The sequence below is a fragment of the Ictalurus furcatus genome, chromosome 9 (genome assembly GCF_023375685.1).
Source record: "Ictalurus furcatus strain D&B chromosome 9, Billie_1.0, whole genome shotgun sequence".
NCBI classification, from domain to species: domain Eukaryota; kingdom Metazoa; phylum Chordata; class Actinopteri; order Siluriformes; family Ictaluridae; genus Ictalurus; species Ictalurus furcatus.
In genome coordinates, this window is record NC_071263.1 from 6,968,977 (window position 1) to 6,990,781 (window position 21,805).

A 21,805-nucleotide genomic window follows, 5' to 3' on the forward strand; every position below is an offset into this window, starting at 1 on the left:
TTTTTCTTCACCTTTCTTCGCAGTTTAGACGGGGCCGGGGCCAGGAGGATACAGATTCCGACGGGGAAACAGAGTTCGATACAACACCTGCAGAAAGGGGCGGAAAGAACGAGATGGCGAGGATAAAGAAATATTTTAGTCCAATGTTCGTTATTTTTCATATAACAATTAATAGAATAATATAACTAATATTATGTTCTAACATAATATCTTCTAACTGCAATATTATATGTTATTCTAAATAAATGAAACTCTCTTCTAACTTTAAGGCATTTATTTTGAAGCACATTATAGCGTTTTTTTTTTTTTTTTTTTTTTTTTTTTTACAGGAAGTTGACGGAATGCTGCGGAAGTGGAAATTTAGCGCCAACGGATGAAAAATGGATGTACGAAGACTAAAAACAAAAGTAACAGCCGGCTTCAAGATGCGAGGCTTAATATTACGACCGTATGTTTCAGTTTTACTATTAATAAATATTATAACTACAAGGTCAAGCAGTTAATTGAAGTCAATTTATTACCTTCGGCAGGAAGTTAAATTGTTATAAAACAGCGCGCAATGCTACAGACCTAGCAGGCTGACTGTATAATGTATGACAAGTTAGGACAACTTTATTGTATCCATTTAGTGTATCCGCAATGCAGGGTCTCGTGTATTTAACTTTTATCAATGTATAAGTATTAATTAATTTATTACAGCGATATAGTATATTTGTTATTTGTCCTGTTTATTACACCACACTGCCTGACCTGCAGTCATCACTGAGGGCCCACTGCTAAATAGTCTAGTCTTTTATTTTAAATTATTAAATAAACACGTAAAACAATACGTACACTAGCCACTGAAAAAAAATGTGTGTGTATATCTATCTATCTATCTATCTATCTATCTATCTATATATATATATATATATATATATATATATATATATATATATATATATATATAATCTGATGTTCTTCACAGTGAAGCAAGCAAATATCTGCTGGAGGTGTTGGAGTCAGTCAGTGAAGTGGAACTGGAGGATGTCATTGAGCGGATCCTGGATGGAGTTGAAAAACAACCCTGTAAGAACCGCTCAAATAATTCAAAGCTAACGACTGTACTCATGAATAAGCAAACTAATAATACCTGCCGATCCTTATTCATTTGACAGTGTCCTCCAGCATGATTGAGCTTTCAGTAGCTGAGACTGCTGTGCAGGACTGCAGTCAGTCATGTGATGAAACTATGTAAGAATCCAGATGTCATCTATTGCATTTTTACCTCTAGCACTAAGAACATTAACCCAATCAGTGGTCTTTTGTTTCTAGAGACAACGTTTTTAACATCATTGGAGCCTTTGATGTGCCTAGATTTATGTACAGCACAGAAAGGAAGAAATTTGTCCCGTAAGCAGCTACTTAATGCACTACAGTATAGTTTTTTAACTATTTATTATTGTTTTGTAATTACTCTAATACATAAATTTTATTGTTAATAGAATCTGCTTTTACCACAATGACAGGTTAACTGTGGTAAGGTATGTATCATACTGGCTGATTTTGTCTCTCTCATAGTATTAGCATGACCAACCATCCAGTCCCTAGTGTGTGTGGTCAAGCTAGAGACAAGGCTGAGCTCTTTAGGGAACGCTATACCATCCTACAGCAGGTAAAACACTTTTCTCTGTGTGTGGGCAGCAATTCTGGAAGATTAAATCGTTTATCATTGATATTTTAAAATAGAAATCAAGGAAAAATCAGTATTGCACAAGCCTAGTGGGTACATTTAATCAAGCTCCCTTTTCACCATGGTTCTGACTCTAAACCATTTTCTGAATTCAATTCTTAATTTTTTAAAAATGTATGACCAATTCCCATTTTTTGCTTCTAATGTAGCGGATACACAGACATGAACTTTTTACTCCACCAGTGATTGGTGTGGCTGCAGATGAAGGGAGAAATAAATTCCAGGTAAAGTAACACTGCTGATTATTTAATATTTTTTGACCTGCACTAGGAGGTGTTTGTTTTGATTTATTCTTATTGTTGTTACAGTATCGCCATATTCCCATCTATATTATAGACTACTTATTCACTACAATGTTAATATGGTTACCCTTGTAGTTAAAGACTGTGGAGGCTCTTTTAGGAAGCACTGCAAAACTGGGTGAAGTTATTGTCCTTGGCATGATCACACAGCTTAAAGAGGTATGTGTTTTCCAGTATATGAAGTTGTGTCTCTAGAAACAAAACCCTGTATGCATGATTTCAAATCTTGAGATCTAAAATACTTAATAGGTTTTGTAATGTTCTAATCATATTGTATACAGCAGATAGTTATGAGAAATTGGAACAGGCCATGTCTGTTTTGGAACCAGTGTGTTAATTCTGTTATCCCTCTCAGGGCAAATTTTTTCTTGAAGACCTGACCGGCTCTGTGCATTTGAACATTTCCAAGGCAATATCCTTTTACTGGTATTAAAAAAGCAAACAAATTGAGCTGCAAGATTTGTCATTAAGCTTATTTGGTGTAGAAGTATTAAGACATAGGACTTGTATTGTTCAGAATGTATCGGTACTCATCCAACGGGCTTCATCAGTTTAACAGAATTGTGAACAATTCTATGAAAATTATCTGTGTATAGGTTTTATCTATGAAGTTTTAAAGGAGAAAGGAGGGTGACCATCACTACTGAGCATCTTGTGACGCTCTTGAACATATCATCATTGATATTTCCTGGGGTTGTTGGGTATTTCAGCACTAGATCCTTGAATAGGTGACTAACCATGGTTGACCAGCACTTATGTTCAAGTGGCATTATGACACAGATCTCCATGGATATGTTCTTTTCATCCAAAGCCAATTTGAAGTTGTCTCAGCTGCCTGAGTGGCTTTCCTCCTCTTCTCACCTATCACAGCTCAGTATACTATAGGACTTGTACAAGGACCACTCTGAAAAACCTCTCAGCCAACTTTGATGGGCATACCCTTTTGCCTCCAACCTTGTTTGTGGCAGTCATATATTAATTAATTCCTAGCCTTCTTCTCATGGCATTCCTCCCATGGCATTGTCAATCCCAGTTTGTTGACATTCTTTATTGACAGAGACTTGAAAAATATAGACAGTCTTTGCACCATTTGAATGAACTGATGAAACTTATTATATGAGTGGCAAAACCTCAAGCTCACACCAAAATTTCAGGTTCCTTGAATTGACACATACCACAAGCAACTGAACAGTTTTGTCATTATGTGGAAGCAAAAACTTCTGTGCCTTAACTTGGTTCCTCACCAGTTCCACAGTGGGCTGTACACTGAGTCTGGCTTTGTCTTGGCTGAAGGTGACTACTGTCTTGTCAATACACTAATCATTCTGTGACTGAGTGATGTATAGCTACATTCCAAGCTATGTTCCAAGAATTTTTTTCAGTTCTCATGGTTACACATAACTAACTAATAAGGGAATGTTTGACAGTTGGATCCACTTTTTTCATGTCATGTTATGGTTCCTACAGGATGGTATGAAGACTCAGTCTTCCATGTCAGTGCCTTTGGGTTTCCACCAATTGAGCCCTCCTCCACTACCAGGTGAACACCTAACCATATGGATTTTTATATTCAGCAACAGATATGTGTAATAATGTAAATGCACAGACAGAACTTTGAACAAAAGACGAGTATAAAAAAAGGCAAAACCTAAATATTGATAGCTAATATAGATACTGATAGATAATTTTCGTTGTATAATGCTACATACGAAAAGTGGATAAATCTTTCATAATATGAGGATTAAAAAATGAATGCATCCAAAAACTCCTGCTTTGTGAGTGAAATATACTAAATGGTTGACATTCTAACTTTGCTACACTCCATTCAAGGGGCTTGATGTATTTTTTATGTGTGAGATTTAGATAAAGAGGGAGAGAGAAAGATCCAATTGAGCCACAAATTTCAAGCAAGTTCTTTTATATAAAACAAATTCCTGATCAAGTTCCTTACTTGTAGTTTAAATAGGTTACTGTTTTTGTAACAGAGAATAATCATTAGATTAGCCCTAGAAGAGAGATTCAGTAGAATAATAAGATATTGCTTAAATGTTAAGATGTTTGTTTGTTTTTTACATTAGATCATTGATTAAAAAATGTATTAAAAAATGCCAAGTGATATTTGTTTCAGCCATTCTCATTTATAAGCCACATTTAAGCCAGTTAATTTTTATTTGTCAATTAATTTGAATATTTGTTTTTACATTCCTAATGCAAACACTTTTAAGAAAGATTATTCATCGGTTAGTAAAAACATTTCTATTTCAGGGCATATTATGGTAATGTGAATTTCTTTGGCGGTCCATCCACCATCACGGTGAAATCCTCTGCCAAGCTGAAGCAGATTGAAGAGGAGAACGAGGATGCAATGTTTGTTATAATTTCTGACTTGTGGCTGGACAGTGTGGAGGTCCTGGAGAAGATCCAGACCATGTTTTCAGGTTTAATGCATTTTTCTAGCGTTTTTGATTGTACAAAACCATTTGTGTTTCTAAATTTGTTGAATTTGTTGCTTCATCTAATGATCTTTTGTGCCTGTTACAGGCTATTCAGCAATGCCTCCCACCTGCTTCATCTTCTGTGGGAACTTTTCCTCTGCCCCATATGGCAAAAATCAGATCAAGTCACTTAAAGGTGAAAAGTTTTGAGGCATGGGAACTCTGTTTTCTCACTACATTCATTAGATTTATTTATTTATTTTTTGCTGGATGTCATAATATAGGCTTTTTTGTTTCAGAGTCTTTGAAAGCTCTATCTGATTTAATTTGTGAGCATCCCAACATCCACAACAGGTAAGACTCTTTTTGGTCACTGCCTCATCCAGCTGCCACCTACAGTACTTTCTGAGTCATTTGTCTGTTATTACTCTTTTATATTTTATGTGCATGTTCTTTGAGAGTATTGTGTGTATAGTTTTAACGAGTGAAAATTGCTCAGAGCAGGAAAGTGTTGCTGGTTACTCTGTGTCTCTGTGTGTCTTTTGTCAGTCTGTCTCTCTGTGTGCCTTTGGTCAGTACAACCCCAATTCTGAAAGTTGGGACAGTAAGGGAAAATGCTAATAAAAACAAAGAGGAGTGATTTGTAAATGTACTTTGACTTGTATTTAATCAAGGGGTCACACCAGATACTGAAAGCAAAGGTTCACATACATTTGCCACTCACAGACATGTAATATTGGATCATTTCCAATTCATATTTTTGTCTTATTTGTTTAATTGAGTTCTCTTTATCTACGTTTAGGAAAATCCGATGATGTCATGTTTATGCAGATGTACAGAAAATTCTAAAGGATTCACAAATGTTCAGACACCACTGCATATTCATATATACAGTGCCTCCAGAAATTATGCATCCTAAATGATTATTTCTCTTTTTACTGTATTGCAACATCTAATTAAATATATTAGATTGGAATGTTTTTCTTCTAATTTTAAAATTACTCTCTACAGAAATCAAATGAAAAAATTTTAGATAACCTCAATTATTTAAAAAATAAATTCTAAAAACAAAGCAAAATCTATAAGTATTCACCCTCCATTCTTTCAGCAATCTAAATTAGGACTAGTATTTAATTTTCAAGAGCTCACACTAAATTTATTAAACAGGGTACAACTATGTTAATTGTAAATATTCCTATTTCCAGTTTTATGCTTGCATAATACAACCCCAATTCTGAAAAAGTTTGACCATATGGAAAATGCTAATAAAAACAAAGATGAGTAAATGTACTTTGACTTGTACTTAAACAAAAAAAAAAACGTATAAAGACAAGGTATTTGATGTTCCACCTAAGCAACTGCATAGTTGTTGTTTTTTTCTTTTGTGAAGATAAACGTTTATTTTAAAATTGATGCACGCAACACGTTCCAAAAAAATTGGGACAGCCGCAATTTAGAACTAATAGCGATGTGACAAGTTGAAATAAGAAGGTGATGTGAAACAGGTGAGGCAATCGTCTAATCATAGTATATAAGGAGAATCCAAAAAAGGCCTAGTCCTTCAAGAGCAAGGATGGGTTGATGCTCGCCAGTCTGCCAACAGATGCGTCAGTGAATAATCCAACACTTTGAAAACAACATTCCCCAAAGACAAATCGGTAGGATTTTGGGCATTTCACCTTGTACACAATATCAGTAAAAGATTCAAGGAATCCGGTCAAATCTCGGTGCGTAAAGGGAAAGGCCGAAAACCACTTCTGAATGTGCGTGATCTCCAGTCCTTCAGACATCACTGTCTTAAAAACCGTCATGAGTCTGTAATGAATATCCTGACATGGGCTCGGGAATACTTTGGTAAACCTTCGTCAGTCAACACCATTCACCGCTGCATCCACAGATACATCTGGCTGTAAAGTAATAAGTGTTATTAAAAGAAACAAAAAGCTGATGTTACAAAATGGTATTGGTATTGACAGTAATGAGGTTACCTGAGTGTTGGACTGTATTTTGTTTTTTATGCTTTGGCTCTAGAGCAAATGGCTCAAATTTATTAATTAAGTCTCATCAGACCACAAAATTGTTTTCCAAAAGCTCGCAGATATTCTAACATGGCCTTTCTCCAAAGTGGCTTTCTACTGGCCACTTCCTACTGTCAGATCTGTGTAGAGCTATTGATATTGTTGATGTCTGGGTAGGTTCTCTTACTTCAGCCAGTGAGCTCTGTAACCCCTTCAGTGTAGGTGGTAGGGCTGTGACAGTGGCAGCTTTTTTTTTTTAAAGAAGGTGGTGGTGGTGGGTGTGAGTGAAATTCATATCACTATATTATATAATGTAATATTATAATAATTATAATATTATATAATTTTTTGGCATAAATTAAATAAAAACCTAAATATAAAAAAAACTACATGAGGCTTTATTGGAGCACTTTCTTCAGTGAAACAATTCAATACAGCCTTGTTGTGTCATGTGTTGAGAAACAGCCGAGGGCGCTGTGGGATACGGTATTGTGATTGACCCGGGGAGAAGGAGAAGTGGTGGATGGAGTGAAACACATGCACATTTCTCTCTCAATTGGCACAAATCCAAAATGTTCTCAGATCGCCGATGTAACTTTTGGTTTCCCAACAAGATCCATTGCAGCGGCAGAACCCGAAGTGAAATAGCAGAATTCGATTTTGCCACGCTCAAACAAACCTGTGTCAATCTAACAGACATCACCATAAAAGGCATTTGATTATAATTACGTAATTTGTATATTAATATAAAATCTCCCACTGTAAATACAAATTAAAATAGCAACTGTTGTTGTTCTTCTTCTTATTATTATTACACTTGTATACAAAACATTGTACGTACTTTGTATTTGTTATAGTGCTCACTCAAGCTGAAACATTAACATGGCGTGTGATGGGACACCTCCGCAGGTGGCACTTTACCACCGTTGCTGTCATGGCCACCGTCACAACCCTAGTAGTTTTACTTTTGGACACTTCTCTGACAATTACCCTTCTTGCCCAAGCATTCAGTTTGGCCTGACCTTGGTGGTGTCTGGGTTGTGGCATGTTTTTTCCTTCTTAGGAAGGATCAAAGCTTTGCTGATGTATTAATAAGCTTCTCCATCTTTTTTCTTCCTAACAACTTAATCAACAACTTCAGGTTCATGGGCAGTTCCTTGGTCTTCAGGACTTATCTGGTCTGCCATTTTAGCTGTGAAACACCCCAAAGTCAGAGATATTTACAACCCCAATTCTGAAAAAGTTGGGACAGTATGGAAAATGCAAAAAAACCAAACGAAGAGTCATTTGAAAATTCAATTCACCCTGTACTATATTGAAAACGCATTATTAACACATTATTTGATGTTTTACTTTGTGAATTTAATTTATTACACTCATTTCAAATCTGATGACTGCAACACACTCCAAAAAAGTTGGAACAGCTTTTCTTTTAATAACACCTAAGTGTTTGGGCACTGAAGACACCAGTTAGTTAAGTTTAGCAAGCGTAATTTACATTTACATTACATTTACATTTATTCATTTAGCAGACACTTTTATCCAAAGCGACTTACAAATGAGAAAATATAAGCCAAGTGATATATCAAGCAGAGAACAATACAAGTAGTGCTACCATACAAGATCCATTAATTGAGTTCCAGAAGAAGCAAAGTGCGCAGAGTAGAGGTGTAAGTGCCAGAGTAAAATTTTATTTATTTATTTATTTATTTATTAATGGGTTGGTTAGGTGTTCACGGAAGAGATGGGTCTTTAGCTGTTTTTTGAAGATGGTGAGAGATTCTGTGGTCCGGATTGAGGTTGGAAGTTCATTCCACCACTGAGGAACAGTTTGTTTGAAGGTTCTTGGAAGGGACCTTGAGCCACGCTGAGTAGGTAGTACTAAGCATCGGTCGTTGATTGATCGCAGATTACGTGAGGGAACGTAAGCCTTCAGGAGAGAATTGATGGTGCTTTTCCAGACAAGGTCTTGTAGGTGAGCATCAACGCCTTGAATTTGAATTTAATTTCCCCCATTCATCCACTATGCATTTCTTCAGTTGCACGGGGCCTTCGTTGCCTTATTTTGCACTGTTATGTGCCACACATTCTCAATCGGAGACTTGTACAACCACACGCTTGTAATCAGAATGTGATTTGGCGTTGTCCTACTCTGGATGGCAGCATATATTGCTCCAAAATGTGTACATATCTTTCTGCAATAATGATGCCCTCACAGATGTGCAAGTTACCCATGCCTGGGGTACTGACACACCCCCATACCATGACAGACGCTGGCTTTTTGGCCTGGTGCTGATAACAGTCCATTTCCTTTTTGGCCCAGAGAACACGATAGCTGTTTTTCCCAAAAAGTATTTGAAGTATTGACTTGCCGGACCATGAAACACGATTCCACTGTGCTACTGTCCATCTCAGATGAGACCGAGCCCAGAGAAGTCAGCAGCGCTTCTGGTCAGTGTTGATGTAGGGCTTCTACTTTGCATAGTAAAGCCTTAACTTGCATCTGTGGATGCAGCGATGAATGGTGTTGACTGACAAAGGTATTCCTGAGCCCATGTCAGGATATCCATTACAGACAGTGACGGTTTTTAACACAATGACGTCTGAGGGATCAGAGATCATGTGCATTCAAAAGTGGTTTTCGGCCTTGGCCTTTACGCGCCGACACTTGATCGGATTCCTTGAATCTTTTAATTAGATTGTGCACTGTAGAAGGTGAAATGCCAAAAATCCTACTGATTTGTCTTTGGGGAACGTTGTTCTTAAAGTGTTGGATTATTCTCTGATGCATCTGTTGGCAGATTGGTGAGCCTTGATCCATCCTTGCTCTTGAAGGACTAGGCCTTTTTTGGATTCTCCTTATATACTATGATTAGACGATTGCCTCACCTGTTTCACATCACCTTCTTATTTCAACTTGTCACATCACTATTAGTCCTAAATTGCTCCATCCCAACTTTTTTGGAACATGTTTTATGCATCAATTTCGAAATAAACATTTATCTTAGAAAAAAACTGTGCAGTTGCTTGGGTAGAACTTGGGTAGAACATCAAATACCTTATGTTTTTTGTTCAAGTACAAGTCAAAGTACATTCACTCCTTTTTGTTTTTATTAGCATTTTCCATATGACCACAAATTTTTCGGAATTGGTATTGTATTATGCAAGCATAAAAATGGAAATAGGAATATTTACAATTAACATAGGTGTACCCTGTACAGTTTAGTGTGAGCTCTTAAATTAAATACTAGTCCTAATTTAGATTGCTAAATAATGGAGGGTGAATACTTATCGATTTAGCTTTGTTTTTAGAATTATTTTTTTTTTAATAATTCTGAGGTTTTCTAAAAAAATTTATTTGATCTTTGTAGAGAGTCATTTTAAAATTAGAAGAAAAATATCCCGATCTAATATACTTAAATTATATATTGCAATACAGCAAAAGAGATATAATCATTTGGGATGAATAATTTCCGGAGGCACTGTATATATGAATATGCAGTGGTGCCTGAACGTTTGTGAACCCTTTAGAATTTTCTGTACATCTGCATAAACATGACCTAAAACAACATCAGAGTTTCCTAAATTTAGATAAAGAGAACCTGATTAAACAAATGAGACAAAAATATGAATTGGAAATGATCCAGAATTACATATCTGTGAGTGGCAAAAGTATATGAACCTTTGCTTTCAGTATCTGGTGTGACCCCCTTGTGCAGCAATAACTGCAACTGTTTCACAACTGTTGCTCAGTCCTGCATATCGGCTTAGTGGAATTTAAGTCCGCTCAGACCTTTGTACAGGATTATGGTGGGTTTCCTCACATGAACTACTTGCTTCAGGTCCTTCCATAACATTTCTATTGGATTATGGTCAGGAATTTGACTTTTTCCATAGCAAAACATTAACTTTATTCTTCTTTAACTATTCTTTAGTAGAATGATTTGTGTGCTTAGGGTCGTTGTCTTGTTGCATGACCCACTTTCTCTTGAGATTCAGTTCATGGACAGATGTCCTGACATTTTCCTTTAGAATTCACTGGTATAATTCAGAATTAATTGTTCCATCAATTATAGCAAGTCGTCCAGCCCCAGATGCAGTAAAACAGGTCCAAACCGTGATACTGCCACCACCATGTTTCACAGATGGGATAAGGTTCTTATGCTGGAATGCAGTATTTTCCTTTCTCCCAAAATAATGCTTCTCATTTAAATGAAAAATTCTATTTTGGTTTCATCAGTCCACAAAACATTTTTCTGACAGGCTTGTCCATGTGATCATTAGCAAACTGCAGTATGGCAGCAATGTGATTTTTGGAGAGCAGTGCCTTCAACCCTGCTATGCACACCATTGTTGTTCAGTGTTCTCCAGATGGTGGACTCATGAACATTAACATTAGCTAATGTGAGAGAGGCCTTTAGTTCCTTAGATGTTACCCTGGGGTCCTTATTGACCTTGTGGACTATTACACGTTTTGCTCTTGCATTGATCTTTGTTGGTCTCCTCTCCTGGGGAGGATAACAGCGGTCTTGAATTTCCTCCATTTCTATACAGTCTGTCTGATTGTGGATTGGTGGAGTACAAACTCTTCAACAATCCCAATGTATGCCATGATGCACTTCCACAGGCATGTGTTGTGAAGAGCAGACTCTGACAGACCCTGTTCTTTAAATAAAACAGGGTGCTCACTCACACTTGATTGTCATCCCAATGAGTGAAAACACCTGACTCTAATTTCACCTTCAAATTAACTGCTAATCCTAGAGGTTTACTTACTTTTGCCACTCAAATATGTTTGATCATTTTCCTTAATATAAATAAATGAAAGTATAATATTTTTTTCTCATTTTTGTGATTGGGTTCTTTGTCTCCTTTTAGGGCTTGTCTGAAAATCTAATGATGTTTTAAGTCATATTTATTCAGAAATATAGAAAATTCTAATTATAATGTTCATATTTAATATATAAAATATCACTGTTATTTTAACACTGTAGCACCCTTGTAGCACCAAATGTTCCCTTGGAGATAAAAATGTGACTTTTTGTGTGACTGTGTTTGTGTCTATAAATAAATTGATCCAGTATCCTGCACTTTGACGCTTATGCATAAATGTTTGATAGTTCATGTGCTCTGTGTTTATTTTTTACAATGATTTTACAACCCATATAAATGAATACATTGTATGGTTATTCATGTGATGTACTGAAATGTTTTCTGGCACTACAGCAGTCGCTTTGTGTTTGTTCCTGGCCCTGAGGACCCTGGACCCAGCACCATCTTGCCCAGGCAAGGGGTTTCACTTCTAACATGCTGTTATTAGAAATTCAGCTGGCTTCATCAAGTGTTGCCCCAAAGAGAGTGAATGAATGTATTGTAATTTCCAGGCCTCCTTTAGCTGAATACATCACTGAAGAATTTAGACAGCGAGTCCCTTTCTCTGTCTTCACCACAAACCCATGCCGGTATAACCTGTAGCATATGTAACTCACATTTACTTTGACCTTTTTCATTTTTGGATAGTGTTTATATTGATTGTCAGCAATGTTTTTAGAAGTTGGGCTCTTTTCCTATTACAGGATACAGTACTGCAGTCAGGAGATAGTGGTGATCCGAGAAGACCTAGTCAACAAGATGTGTAGGAACTGCTTGAGACTCCCCAGCACCAACCTCGACATCCCAAACCATGTGAGTCCGTTTTGCTGTGTCTATCAGAAACTGTATCAACAAAAATTTTGCTTTCCCTAGATAAAATGAAATTCAGGCATTGCCACTGAAGCACAGAAGCAGCTATAAAAACAACAACTTGTAATATAATTGTTTGTTTATTTACAGTTGTGAGGTGTCCTAAGTGATAATTACAGTGCTGTGAAAAAGTATTTACTGATTTCTTATATTTTTGTTTTATATCTCATACTAAATAGTTTTAGATCTTCAAAAGAAATACAACATAAAACAAAGGCATAGTGTTGGGTCCTTTGTTAAGTTTGAGTCGAGACCAAGTCCTTAACCAACTGAGTCCTATTCGAGTACGGCCGAGTCCAGACAGTGATTAAATTGAAAAAAGATTTGAAATTGCAATTGTAAACTCAACACTGAGCTGTTAAATTAATATTTTAACCTTCACAAACCAATGGCAACATAAATGTAATAAAAAATACCACTATTACATCTTGCCATTGCCATTTAATATTTTTATTTAATTTCATCAGCACCTCAACTAGTTTCCTATCAAAAAATGGTTTCAAAGGAAACAAAAAGGGATATAGATAGTATATGTAGAACTTTTATTATATTACAGGTGTATGAAAATACAGATTAACCTGTTTTATTATTGTATCACACTATATTGTGTCCTCCAGTTCGAGTTGACCTTTCAATTATTTGATGACTCCCCCACAGTTATATAGGCTGAGAGAGAGTACAGAGTAGAGTTACATTTAGCAGCATGTCATAACAACATACTTCATGCTTTATTACTGTTTTTAATCTGTCTATGAATGACAGCAAACTCATTTCGGAAATCTGTTCTTGTAACTTTTGTAACTTTTTTTCATTTTAATTAGCAGGGTTTATGATATTTACTACATTAAGAAGTATATTATACATTTTAGGTGAAATTCAAGACTGGAATCTATCAAATGCTAATGTTTACGGGTGGGCCATATGAATACAATCTTATTTCACGATAATGATACATTTTCTCAGGTAGGTCTATCAGTAGTATTCAAGTAATACTGTGGAAATTGAATAAAGCAATTAAATGTAAAATAAAATAGACTTTACTGTATGATATATTCTTATCTCTACTTTCTTATTAAATTTACTGACGTTATTCAGTCAAATGAGTGAGTGATTTTCTCTTTGTCTTTTGTTGTTTGATTAACATTAATGACACTGACAGCAGCAGGTTTATTAGACTGCTGTCACTTTAAGACTAGATCCAATATACTGTATTGACACCCCCCAATTTTTTCCCCAACAGTTTACATTCACTTAAGACATAACTGACCGTGTTTGCATGAATACTCTGCCAGACCTGTATTTTGACATGTGTATTTATTTCACCGTCCAAGTGTAATAAGCCACTAAAGAAAACTTGGTTCGGTACTCGGACGATGAGGCGGTTTTCTGTGCGCGCGCTTCAAGTGTGTGCACACAGAAAGCCCCCTGGTCAGGTAGGGAGACATTAATTAATTTCCTGTTATCTTAATTTTATGTTGTTATTAATTTTTTTTATCTTGTTACACATGTCAAGTTCGAGCACAAATTTACCTTTATTGATGCAAGAGAGGCCTGTAGTTCCTTTGATGTTGTCCTTGGCTCTTTTGTGACTTCCTGGATGAGTCGTCGCTGTGCTCTTGGAGGAATTTTGGACTTCAGCCACTTCTGGGACGGTTCACTACTGTGCTGTTTTCCAACTGAACCCAGTTATGAATGCCATTTCATAGATTTGGGGAATTAGTAACTACAGGGGCAAATACATTTTCACACAGGCCCAGTTGGAATTGGATAATCTTTTTTTGCTTCAATATATAACATTACTATTTAACAACTGTATTTTGTTTACTTAAGTTGCCTATGTTTTATCTTAGATTTTGTTTTAATTTCTGAAAATATACATAAAAACAGAAGAAATCAGGAAATTTTTCACAGATACTTTTTCACAGCACTGTATATCTTTGGAAGGAGGGGTATTTTAGACTAAGAGATGTTGAAACCAAAATGTCTGCAGAATTGTTAAAAATGGCTTTCACTTAAGCAAGATTGGTCTAGAAAAATCCTCCTTGGGTATTGTTAGCTAGCAAAACCTACAAATATAAATCAGCTAGACGAGTCTACTTAATGACTACTAGCCTAAATTTTTATCTGTTTATATTATGTGAAATTACATGCAATGGTTAATGATTGTATTTGTTTAATGATTATATTTGAGTATTTGTATTTTTTAAAATATCAAAAGCAATAAATCAGTACAGTGCATATGCTTATCTATTCATAGGCTTTCTGTCCTCTTATTGCCCTGTTTTCCTGCAGTTTGTGAAGACTATCTTGTCTCAGGGCCATCTGACCCCACTTCCCCTCTATGTTAGTCCAGTGTACTGGGCATATGACTACGCCTTACGTGTCTATCCTGTTCCTGACGTTGTTATCTTTGCTGATAAATATGACCCCTTCAGTATCTCCAACTCAGATTGTGTCTGCATCAACCCGGTATTTTCTTTGCTATCTAATGAATTGTTAAAATCGAATAGCTTTTTTCCCCTGGATTAACAGTTATGTTGTAGCATATTTTATTGCATCACTGTAAATGTTCGAATTGTGAAATTATTAATAATGAATAATAAAATCAGTCAACATGATATTTACTACCTCTACTTGTGCAGGGTTCTTTTCCAAGAAGTGGATTTTCTTTCAAGGTGTACTATCCATCAAACCGAACAGTGGAGGACAGGTATCCAACTTTAATTATTCTATATTTTTAATGATTTAAAATGATTACATTTGGAGCATTCTTTGGAACACAGTGCTTATTGGTTTTCTCCATATTTGTTTTTCTTATGCAGCAAATTGCAAGGACTTTGAAACTGAACACGTGGTGATTGATAGTTGTAAGAGACTGTTTTATATACAATGTAAAATAAATATAATGTCTTGTTATAGCCTATTTGTCTTAAGTGTGACTACAATACTAATATGTGTACATAAATAAGATATCTCCTATTTTGACAAATTAAAATATTTTTAGAAGATGAAGTTCAATTTGCATGGGCTGGAAGTAGAAAATACCTGGTCAATGTGAATAACTATGTGAGCGAAAACATGTTAATGAATTAAACATTCACTGTTAAACCAATATAATTAGAAAATAATTACAAATTATTTTGCCATATGATTAATATTATTAATCATAATAATGATTATCTCTCTCTCTCTCTCTCTCTCTCTCTATATATATATATACACACAATATAAATAAAATATGTACACACACATTTACAGTGCATCCGGTGCAATTGAGCGTCATGGCAAAGGCTGTGAATACTTATGTACATGTGCATTTTTTATTTTTAATAAATTTGCAAAGATTTCAAACAAACTTCTCTTATGTTGTCATTATGGGGTATTGTTTGTAGAATTTTGAGGAAAATAATGAATTTAATCCATTTTGGAATAAGGCTGTAACATAAAATGTGGAAAAAGTGAATACTTTCTGGATGCAGTGTGTGTGTGTGTGTGTGTACACATTTTATATATATATATATATATATATATATATATATATATATATATATATATATATATATATAATTATTTCTTTTGTGTTTTTGTACTTTTTTAATTACTTTTCATAATTTTTATGATTAAAAAAAATAAATGTTATGACTTTTATAAAACTATATAATGGACAGGTCTGGAAAATTAATGATCAAAAATGTTTCTGAACACTATAACTACTTTGAACAAGAGAACTAGGCTGTAATAACGTGGACTATTTTACATGTAAAACATGTTGCATTCCATTCGTGTTACATTCTGAAAACATTCACATAAGAATGATGTAAATTTGGAGGAAGGGCGCATCTGGTTATCCACGACATTTGTGAAATCTCTGGCTCTCAGCCAGTCAATGAACAGAGCAGACGCAGAGAGAGGTGAGAGTGCAGCGGGAAAGCAAGACCTGGCGCTTGCAGGACAGTACTGCTGACATTTGTAAAGTCATTAAGGTTTGTCCAAAAAGTCACTATATTTGTCACTAGGCGCTTTTTTTTTTCTTTTTTTTCTTTTTGTGCAAAAAAATGTCGCTAAAGGGGTCTGAAAAGCCGCTAAATTGGCAACACTGGTCTGCACTGACAGCTAGATAAAAAGCAGGCTAAACTCCGCCTCTTCCCAGCAAAAAGAAAATACAGAGGGAGAGGAGGGTTTTTCATTTATGTACATTCTATTTGAAAAGCAATAAAATACACAGAGTCCCCAAATAATGCCCTGTCTGTTTTTTTTTTTTCTCTTCTTTTTTTTTTTTTTTTTTTGAAAACAATTCGTTCACCGCACCCCCCTGGTTGAGAACCACTGCAAAGCATAAAGTAAGTGTATTGTGTGCTTTTAAGGGTGCGGGTGGGTGTGTATAACTATTTCTATTTTGCTATAATTGATCATGTAGTAATGAAAATATAAAGTGTTTAGCTTAATGGCCATAAAATTAGTGCATCTGTAATTTATTGAGAGTATATAGTAGAAAATGTGAATTTGAAAATGTTCTGATATGATTTTCCACAAAAACCTGCCATTTTAACAGGGATGTGTAGACACATGCACAGTCCCCTCCAAAACTATTGGCAAAGCCAATTCAATTTATTTGTGCTATACACAAGGTGTATAGGACATATGTGTAACGTGGATATCTAGATGTGTTAAACAACATAGAACCTTTTGTATCAGACAACCCAATTTTATAGGAATAAGCATAGGAACAGGTAAGTCTTGAAGTAAATTAAAGTAAATAACACTCAATATTTGGTTGCATATCCCTTGCTTGCAATAACTGCATCAAGTCTGCCACTCATTGACACCGCCAAATTTTTGGTTTCTTTTTTGCAAAGCTTTTCCAGGGTTTTACTCCAGCTTCTTTCAATTGTTGTTTGTTTAGCCACTAAGACATTAGCAGCAGATCCTTTTAAGTGGCAAGGTGGGGCCTCCATGGATCAGACTTGTTTGTCCAGCACATCCCACAGATGCTCAATCAGATTGAGATCTGGGGAATTTGGAGTCCAAGTCAACACCTTGAACTATTTATCATGTTCCTCAAACCATTGCCATGAAGGGGTGTACTTGGTCTGCAACAATGTTCAGGTAGGTGGTGTGTGCCAAAGTAACATCCAAATGAATTCCAGGACCCAAGGTTTCTCAGAATAACATTGCCCAGATAATCACACTGACTCCGCCAGCTTACCTTCTTCCCATAGTGCATCCAAAATAGTTATAGTTATAGATATTGCATAGTGCAATATCAAAAGTAACAGTCAGTATCTGGTGGTCTCCAGCTGCTTTAAGTACTACAGTGCATCTCATCCTCATGGACTGCACAAGATTTGTCAGTTCTTGCTGTGAGATGTTACCCCACTTTTCCATCAAGGCATTTGCAAGTTCTCAAACACGTCTGGGGAGACACATGGTTACATGTAATTTTCCACTGCAAGGACAATCAGCTGTCCTTCTTGTCTCCCTGTAGCACTGTCTTAGGTGTCTTACCTTGCAGTTTATTGCTCTGGCCACATCTGCAGTCCTCGTGCCTCCCTGCATCAATCCTATGGCATGTTCACTCAGGTGAGCAGGAACCCTAGGCATCTTTCTTCTGGTGTTTTTCAGAGTCAGTAGAAAGGTCTCTTTAGTGTCGTAAGTTATTGTAACAGTGACATAATTGCCTACTGCCTGTAAACCATTGTGCTAGCTGGACAATTATGCAAAACGCCTACAAGAAATTATTTCTGCTAAAAGGGGCAATACTAGCTTCTGAGGCCAAGGGTATACTTACTTTTTCCACAGAAGACTATTACATCTATTGATATTTCTGTTTAATAAATGATTGAAAAAGCTAATTTTCCTTGTGGGTTGGTTCAAGTATATCAACTCTATTTATAGGCACTGTTTCAAAGATGATTAAATGTTTGCTTGTCCAAATATGTCAATAAAGCCAACCATTTCCATGGGGTGTACTTAATTTTTCACATGACTGTATATAATATTGATCAGCCATGAAATTAAAACCAATATTCAATTCTGTTCAATTCAGTTTTATTTGTAAAGTACTTTTTACAATGAATATTGTCTCAAAGCAGCTTTACAGAAATATATAAACACAGGATACAGATTTTAAATGTGTGAATTTATCCCAATTGAACAAGCTGGTGGCAACGGTGGCAAGGAAAAACTCGAAGATGTTAAGAGGAAGAAACCTTGAGAGGAACCAGACTCAGAAGGGAACCCATCCTCATCTGGTTAACAACATATAGTGTGAAAGTAAAGGAAAGTTAATTATGGTTTTATATGAAGTCTGTTGAACTAGTATACTGTTCAGTATAGTATAGTGTACAGTACTAGTGTACTGAGACCAGAGTACAAACCTCCATGTTGTAAATTGCATTCCCAGGGCCTTAGAAGCAACCGTAGTCCCAGCAACCACAGTGAGAATGTCCATGTGGAATTAGACTTGATGAGAGCTCCATCCAGAGGTAGGGCATCCGAATGGATTAGGCAGGTCTGGAGAGCAGAAATGGTCAGGATCACTGCTATCTCCATCAAATCATGTGTGGCTTGACAGAAGGAGAGAGGGAGAGGGAGGTAAAGAGAGGGAGAGATTGTTAGGTAAGACTGTGCTTTGCATAAAAGAAAGTCTACTCATGGTAAGCTTGAGTAAACAAATACGTTTTAAGCCTAGACTTAAACACTGAGACTGTGTCTGATTCTCGAACACTAATTGGAAGGCTGTTCCATAACTGTGGAGCTTTGTAAGAAGCTCTTCCCCCTGCTGTAGCCTTCACTATTTGAGGTACCATCAAGGCCTGCACCTTTTGATCCAAGTAGGCGTGGCGGATCATAGAAAACCAAAAGATACTGAGATACCAAAAGATCGCTTAAGTAATATGGCACAAGACCCTCTAGTGCTTTATAGGTCAATAATTGTATTTTAATAATCAGTGTGGGATTTCACTGGGAGCCAATGCAGTGTTGATAAGACCAGGGCGATGTGGTCGTATCTTCTGGTTCTAGTAAGGACTCTAGCAGCTGCATTATGGACTAACTGGAGCTTGTTTATACTCCTACTGTAATAACCAGACAGTAAGGCATTACAGTAATCTAGTCTAGAGGTGCCGAAAGCATGAACTAATATTTCTGCATCATGTAGTGACATTATATTTCTTATCTTAGCAATATTTCTGAGATGAAAGAAGGCTATAATATAATAAGCCTAGTAATATTATCTACATGAGCATCAAATGAAAGACTGGAGTCAATAATCACTTCAAGGTCTTTTACTGCTGCACATGACGAAACGGAAAGTCCATCCAGAGTTACTATGTAATCAGAAAGCTTACTTCTAGTTACACGTGATCCTAGTACAAGTACTTTGGTCTTGTCAGAATTAAGTAAGAGGAAGTTAATAAGCATCCAACCTCTAATGTCTTTTACACATTCCTCAACTTTCTTAAGCTACTGTCTGTCATCTGGCTTTGCTGAAACATAATCGTATCATCAGCATAACAGTATAAGCTAATTCCATGTTTACGAATAATTTGACCTAGAGGTAGCATATATAAAGTAAAAAGCAGCGGGCCTAAAACAGCACCTTGTGGAACACCAAATTTAACCTCGGTATGTGTGGAGAAGTCATTTACATCTACGAACTGATAACGATAGGTCAAATAAGACCTGAGCCAGGAGAGGACTGTTCCCTTAATGCCAACAACGTTTTCTAGTCTATCAAGGAGAATAGTATGATCTACTGTCTATAGTCACTGAAAGGTAAAATGAATAACATTATCTCTTTAGAAGCGATACAAACCATAAGCTCATGAGGTAATGTCAACTTTAACTCTAGAATACATATTTGTATGTGTCAAATTTGATGTGTGTGCATTTTGGGTTCTTTTGGTTTGAAATGGAGTAGTCTTTTCATCTGGTATTCCAGGAGTTCCACAATTTGTTTCTTAAAATATGTTCAACATCTTTAATATGTTTATAAATGCTAAATACTCATTTACATTTATTTTCATTAACAAAATAATATATAGTTTTAGACATATGCATTCGTTGGATATAAACAGTTGTCTATTCATTATAAGGAAGGTTAAAGGAAAAACTCTGACATTTGTATCTATATGTAAAAGATACTCAGGATATAGTATCGGGATATACCAGGCAACCACACAACTAAGCTGGGACATCCATGAGAGAACACCAAGACCATAAACACAATACATAGATGCATGAATTCTGACCCACTGAACTCAATATCCTTTGGCAATGAGGGCTCCTCAGACTGTGCTATGTTTGGCATAGCACTTTTGATTTCAGACACAAATTAATCAAGCTCTTCATCTGTTCAACTACTGTAGAGGGATGTAATTGACAAGTTACATTCTCTCAACTGATGAAGGAGAGTTGTATGAGAGACACCTAAAATTTTACTGATGCTCTCTAGAAGTAATCCAAGTTTCAGAAAGCAGTTTTATCTATCTCCAGATACTGTGCCCTCCACTAATATTGGCACCCTTGGTAAATATGAGCAAAGGCGGCTGTAAAAAAAATTCTTTATTGTTTAACCTTTTGATCTTTTGTTCAAAACATCCACAAAAATACTCTGCTCTCATGGATATCAAACAATTGCAAACACAACACAGGCTTATGAAAAAAAATCTTTGTTAAATATAGGTGTTGAACAATTATTGACACCTCTATGAATTTATATGAGAAAATAATATATAATTATATATAAAAAGTATATTCCCATTGATATTTAACTTTTTTTTAGTACACCTGGGTGACTAGGAACAGGAAATTGTTCAACCATGACTTCCTGTTTCACAGGGGTACAAATATTTTTTCTTACTGTCACCTGCGATTTTAACCACGTGAATCTGAATTCATTGCTACCAAAATTCCACCTGCATGTTGATTTGCAACCCGTGGTACAAACACTTTGGACCTTGTTTACATTCACAGTGTTTACAAGGCTGCACCCCACCCCCACCTTGGCAGCTCAGACCACATCTCTGTTATGCTAATCCCAGCATACAGACCACTTCTGAAATGTGCCAAACCGGTTCTGAAACAGTTGAGTATCTGAGGGAGCCATCTCAGCACACAGACTGGAATATGTTCAGAGAGGCTGCTACATACCACAACACCACAGATGTGGAGGAATACACAGCATAAGTAACTGGCTACATCAGCAAGTGCATCAATGATGTAATTTCCTTCAAGACCATCACCACTCATGCGAAAAAAGAAATCGTGGAATACTGCTGAAGTGAGCTTGCTGTTGAAAACCCAAGACTTTGCTTTCAAGTCTGATGACAAGGCAGCCCTCTGCACAGCAAGGGCCAATCTGTCCCAGGCTATCAGAGAGGCAAAGCGCAACTACGTAGAAAGAATCCAAAGTCACTTCAAAAACACCAAGGACACTTGGCGTATGTGGCAAAGCATTCAGGCCATCACAGACTACAAAGCTACACCACCTGTCTGTGATGATGATACCTCACTCCCAAATGCCCTGAATGATTTCTACTCACGGTTCGAAGCACAGAACATCATGATAGCAAG

At 36.3% G+C, this 21,805-nt stretch overlaps 1 protein-coding gene across 2 annotated transcripts; it reads left to right on the forward strand.

The window, feature by feature from the left end:
* Position 1: 1 nt before the first annotated feature.
* On the forward strand, positions 2–15,701 carry pole2 (polymerase (DNA directed), epsilon 2). Of its 2 annotated transcripts, XM_053632760.1 has the most exons (20): positions 2–448; positions 968–1,068; positions 1,158–1,233; positions 1,315–1,392; positions 1,561–1,654; positions 1,882–1,956; positions 2,110–2,193; positions 2,390–2,446; positions 3,279–3,327; positions 3,502–3,574; positions 4,300–4,472; positions 4,576–4,665; positions 4,769–4,823; positions 11,714–11,773; positions 11,872–11,949; positions 12,064–12,172; positions 14,522–14,698; positions 14,872–14,939; positions 15,052–15,096; positions 15,488–15,701. In XM_053632760.1, exons 1-19 carry the CDS (start codon positions 381–383, stop codon positions 15,068–15,070), a joined length of 1,584 nt encoding a protein of 527 aa, XP_053488735.1. In that variant the 5' UTR covers positions 2–380; the 3' UTR covers positions 15,071–15,096; positions 15,488–15,701. The 2 variants fall into 2 exon arrangements, with proteins under 2 accessions (XP_053488735.1, XP_053488734.1); XM_053632759.1 differs by lacking the exon at positions 15,488–15,701 and having other exon boundaries at positions 15,052–15,462.
* Positions 15,702–21,805: the final 6,104 nt, after the last annotated feature.

Coding starts and splice junctions, on each gene's coding strand:
- pole2 (XM_053632760.1), top strand. CDS start 381: ATGGATGTACGAAGACTAAAAACAAAAGTAACAGCCGGCTTCAAGATG. Junction 1,069..1,157: donor TGGAGTTGAAAAACAACCCT/GTAAGAACCGCT, acceptor TTCATTTGACAG/TGTCCTCCAGCATGATTGAG. Junction 2,447..3,278: donor ATTTGAACATTTCCAAGGCA/ATATCCTTTTAC, acceptor TTGGTTCCTCAC/CAGTTCCACAGTGGGCTGTA.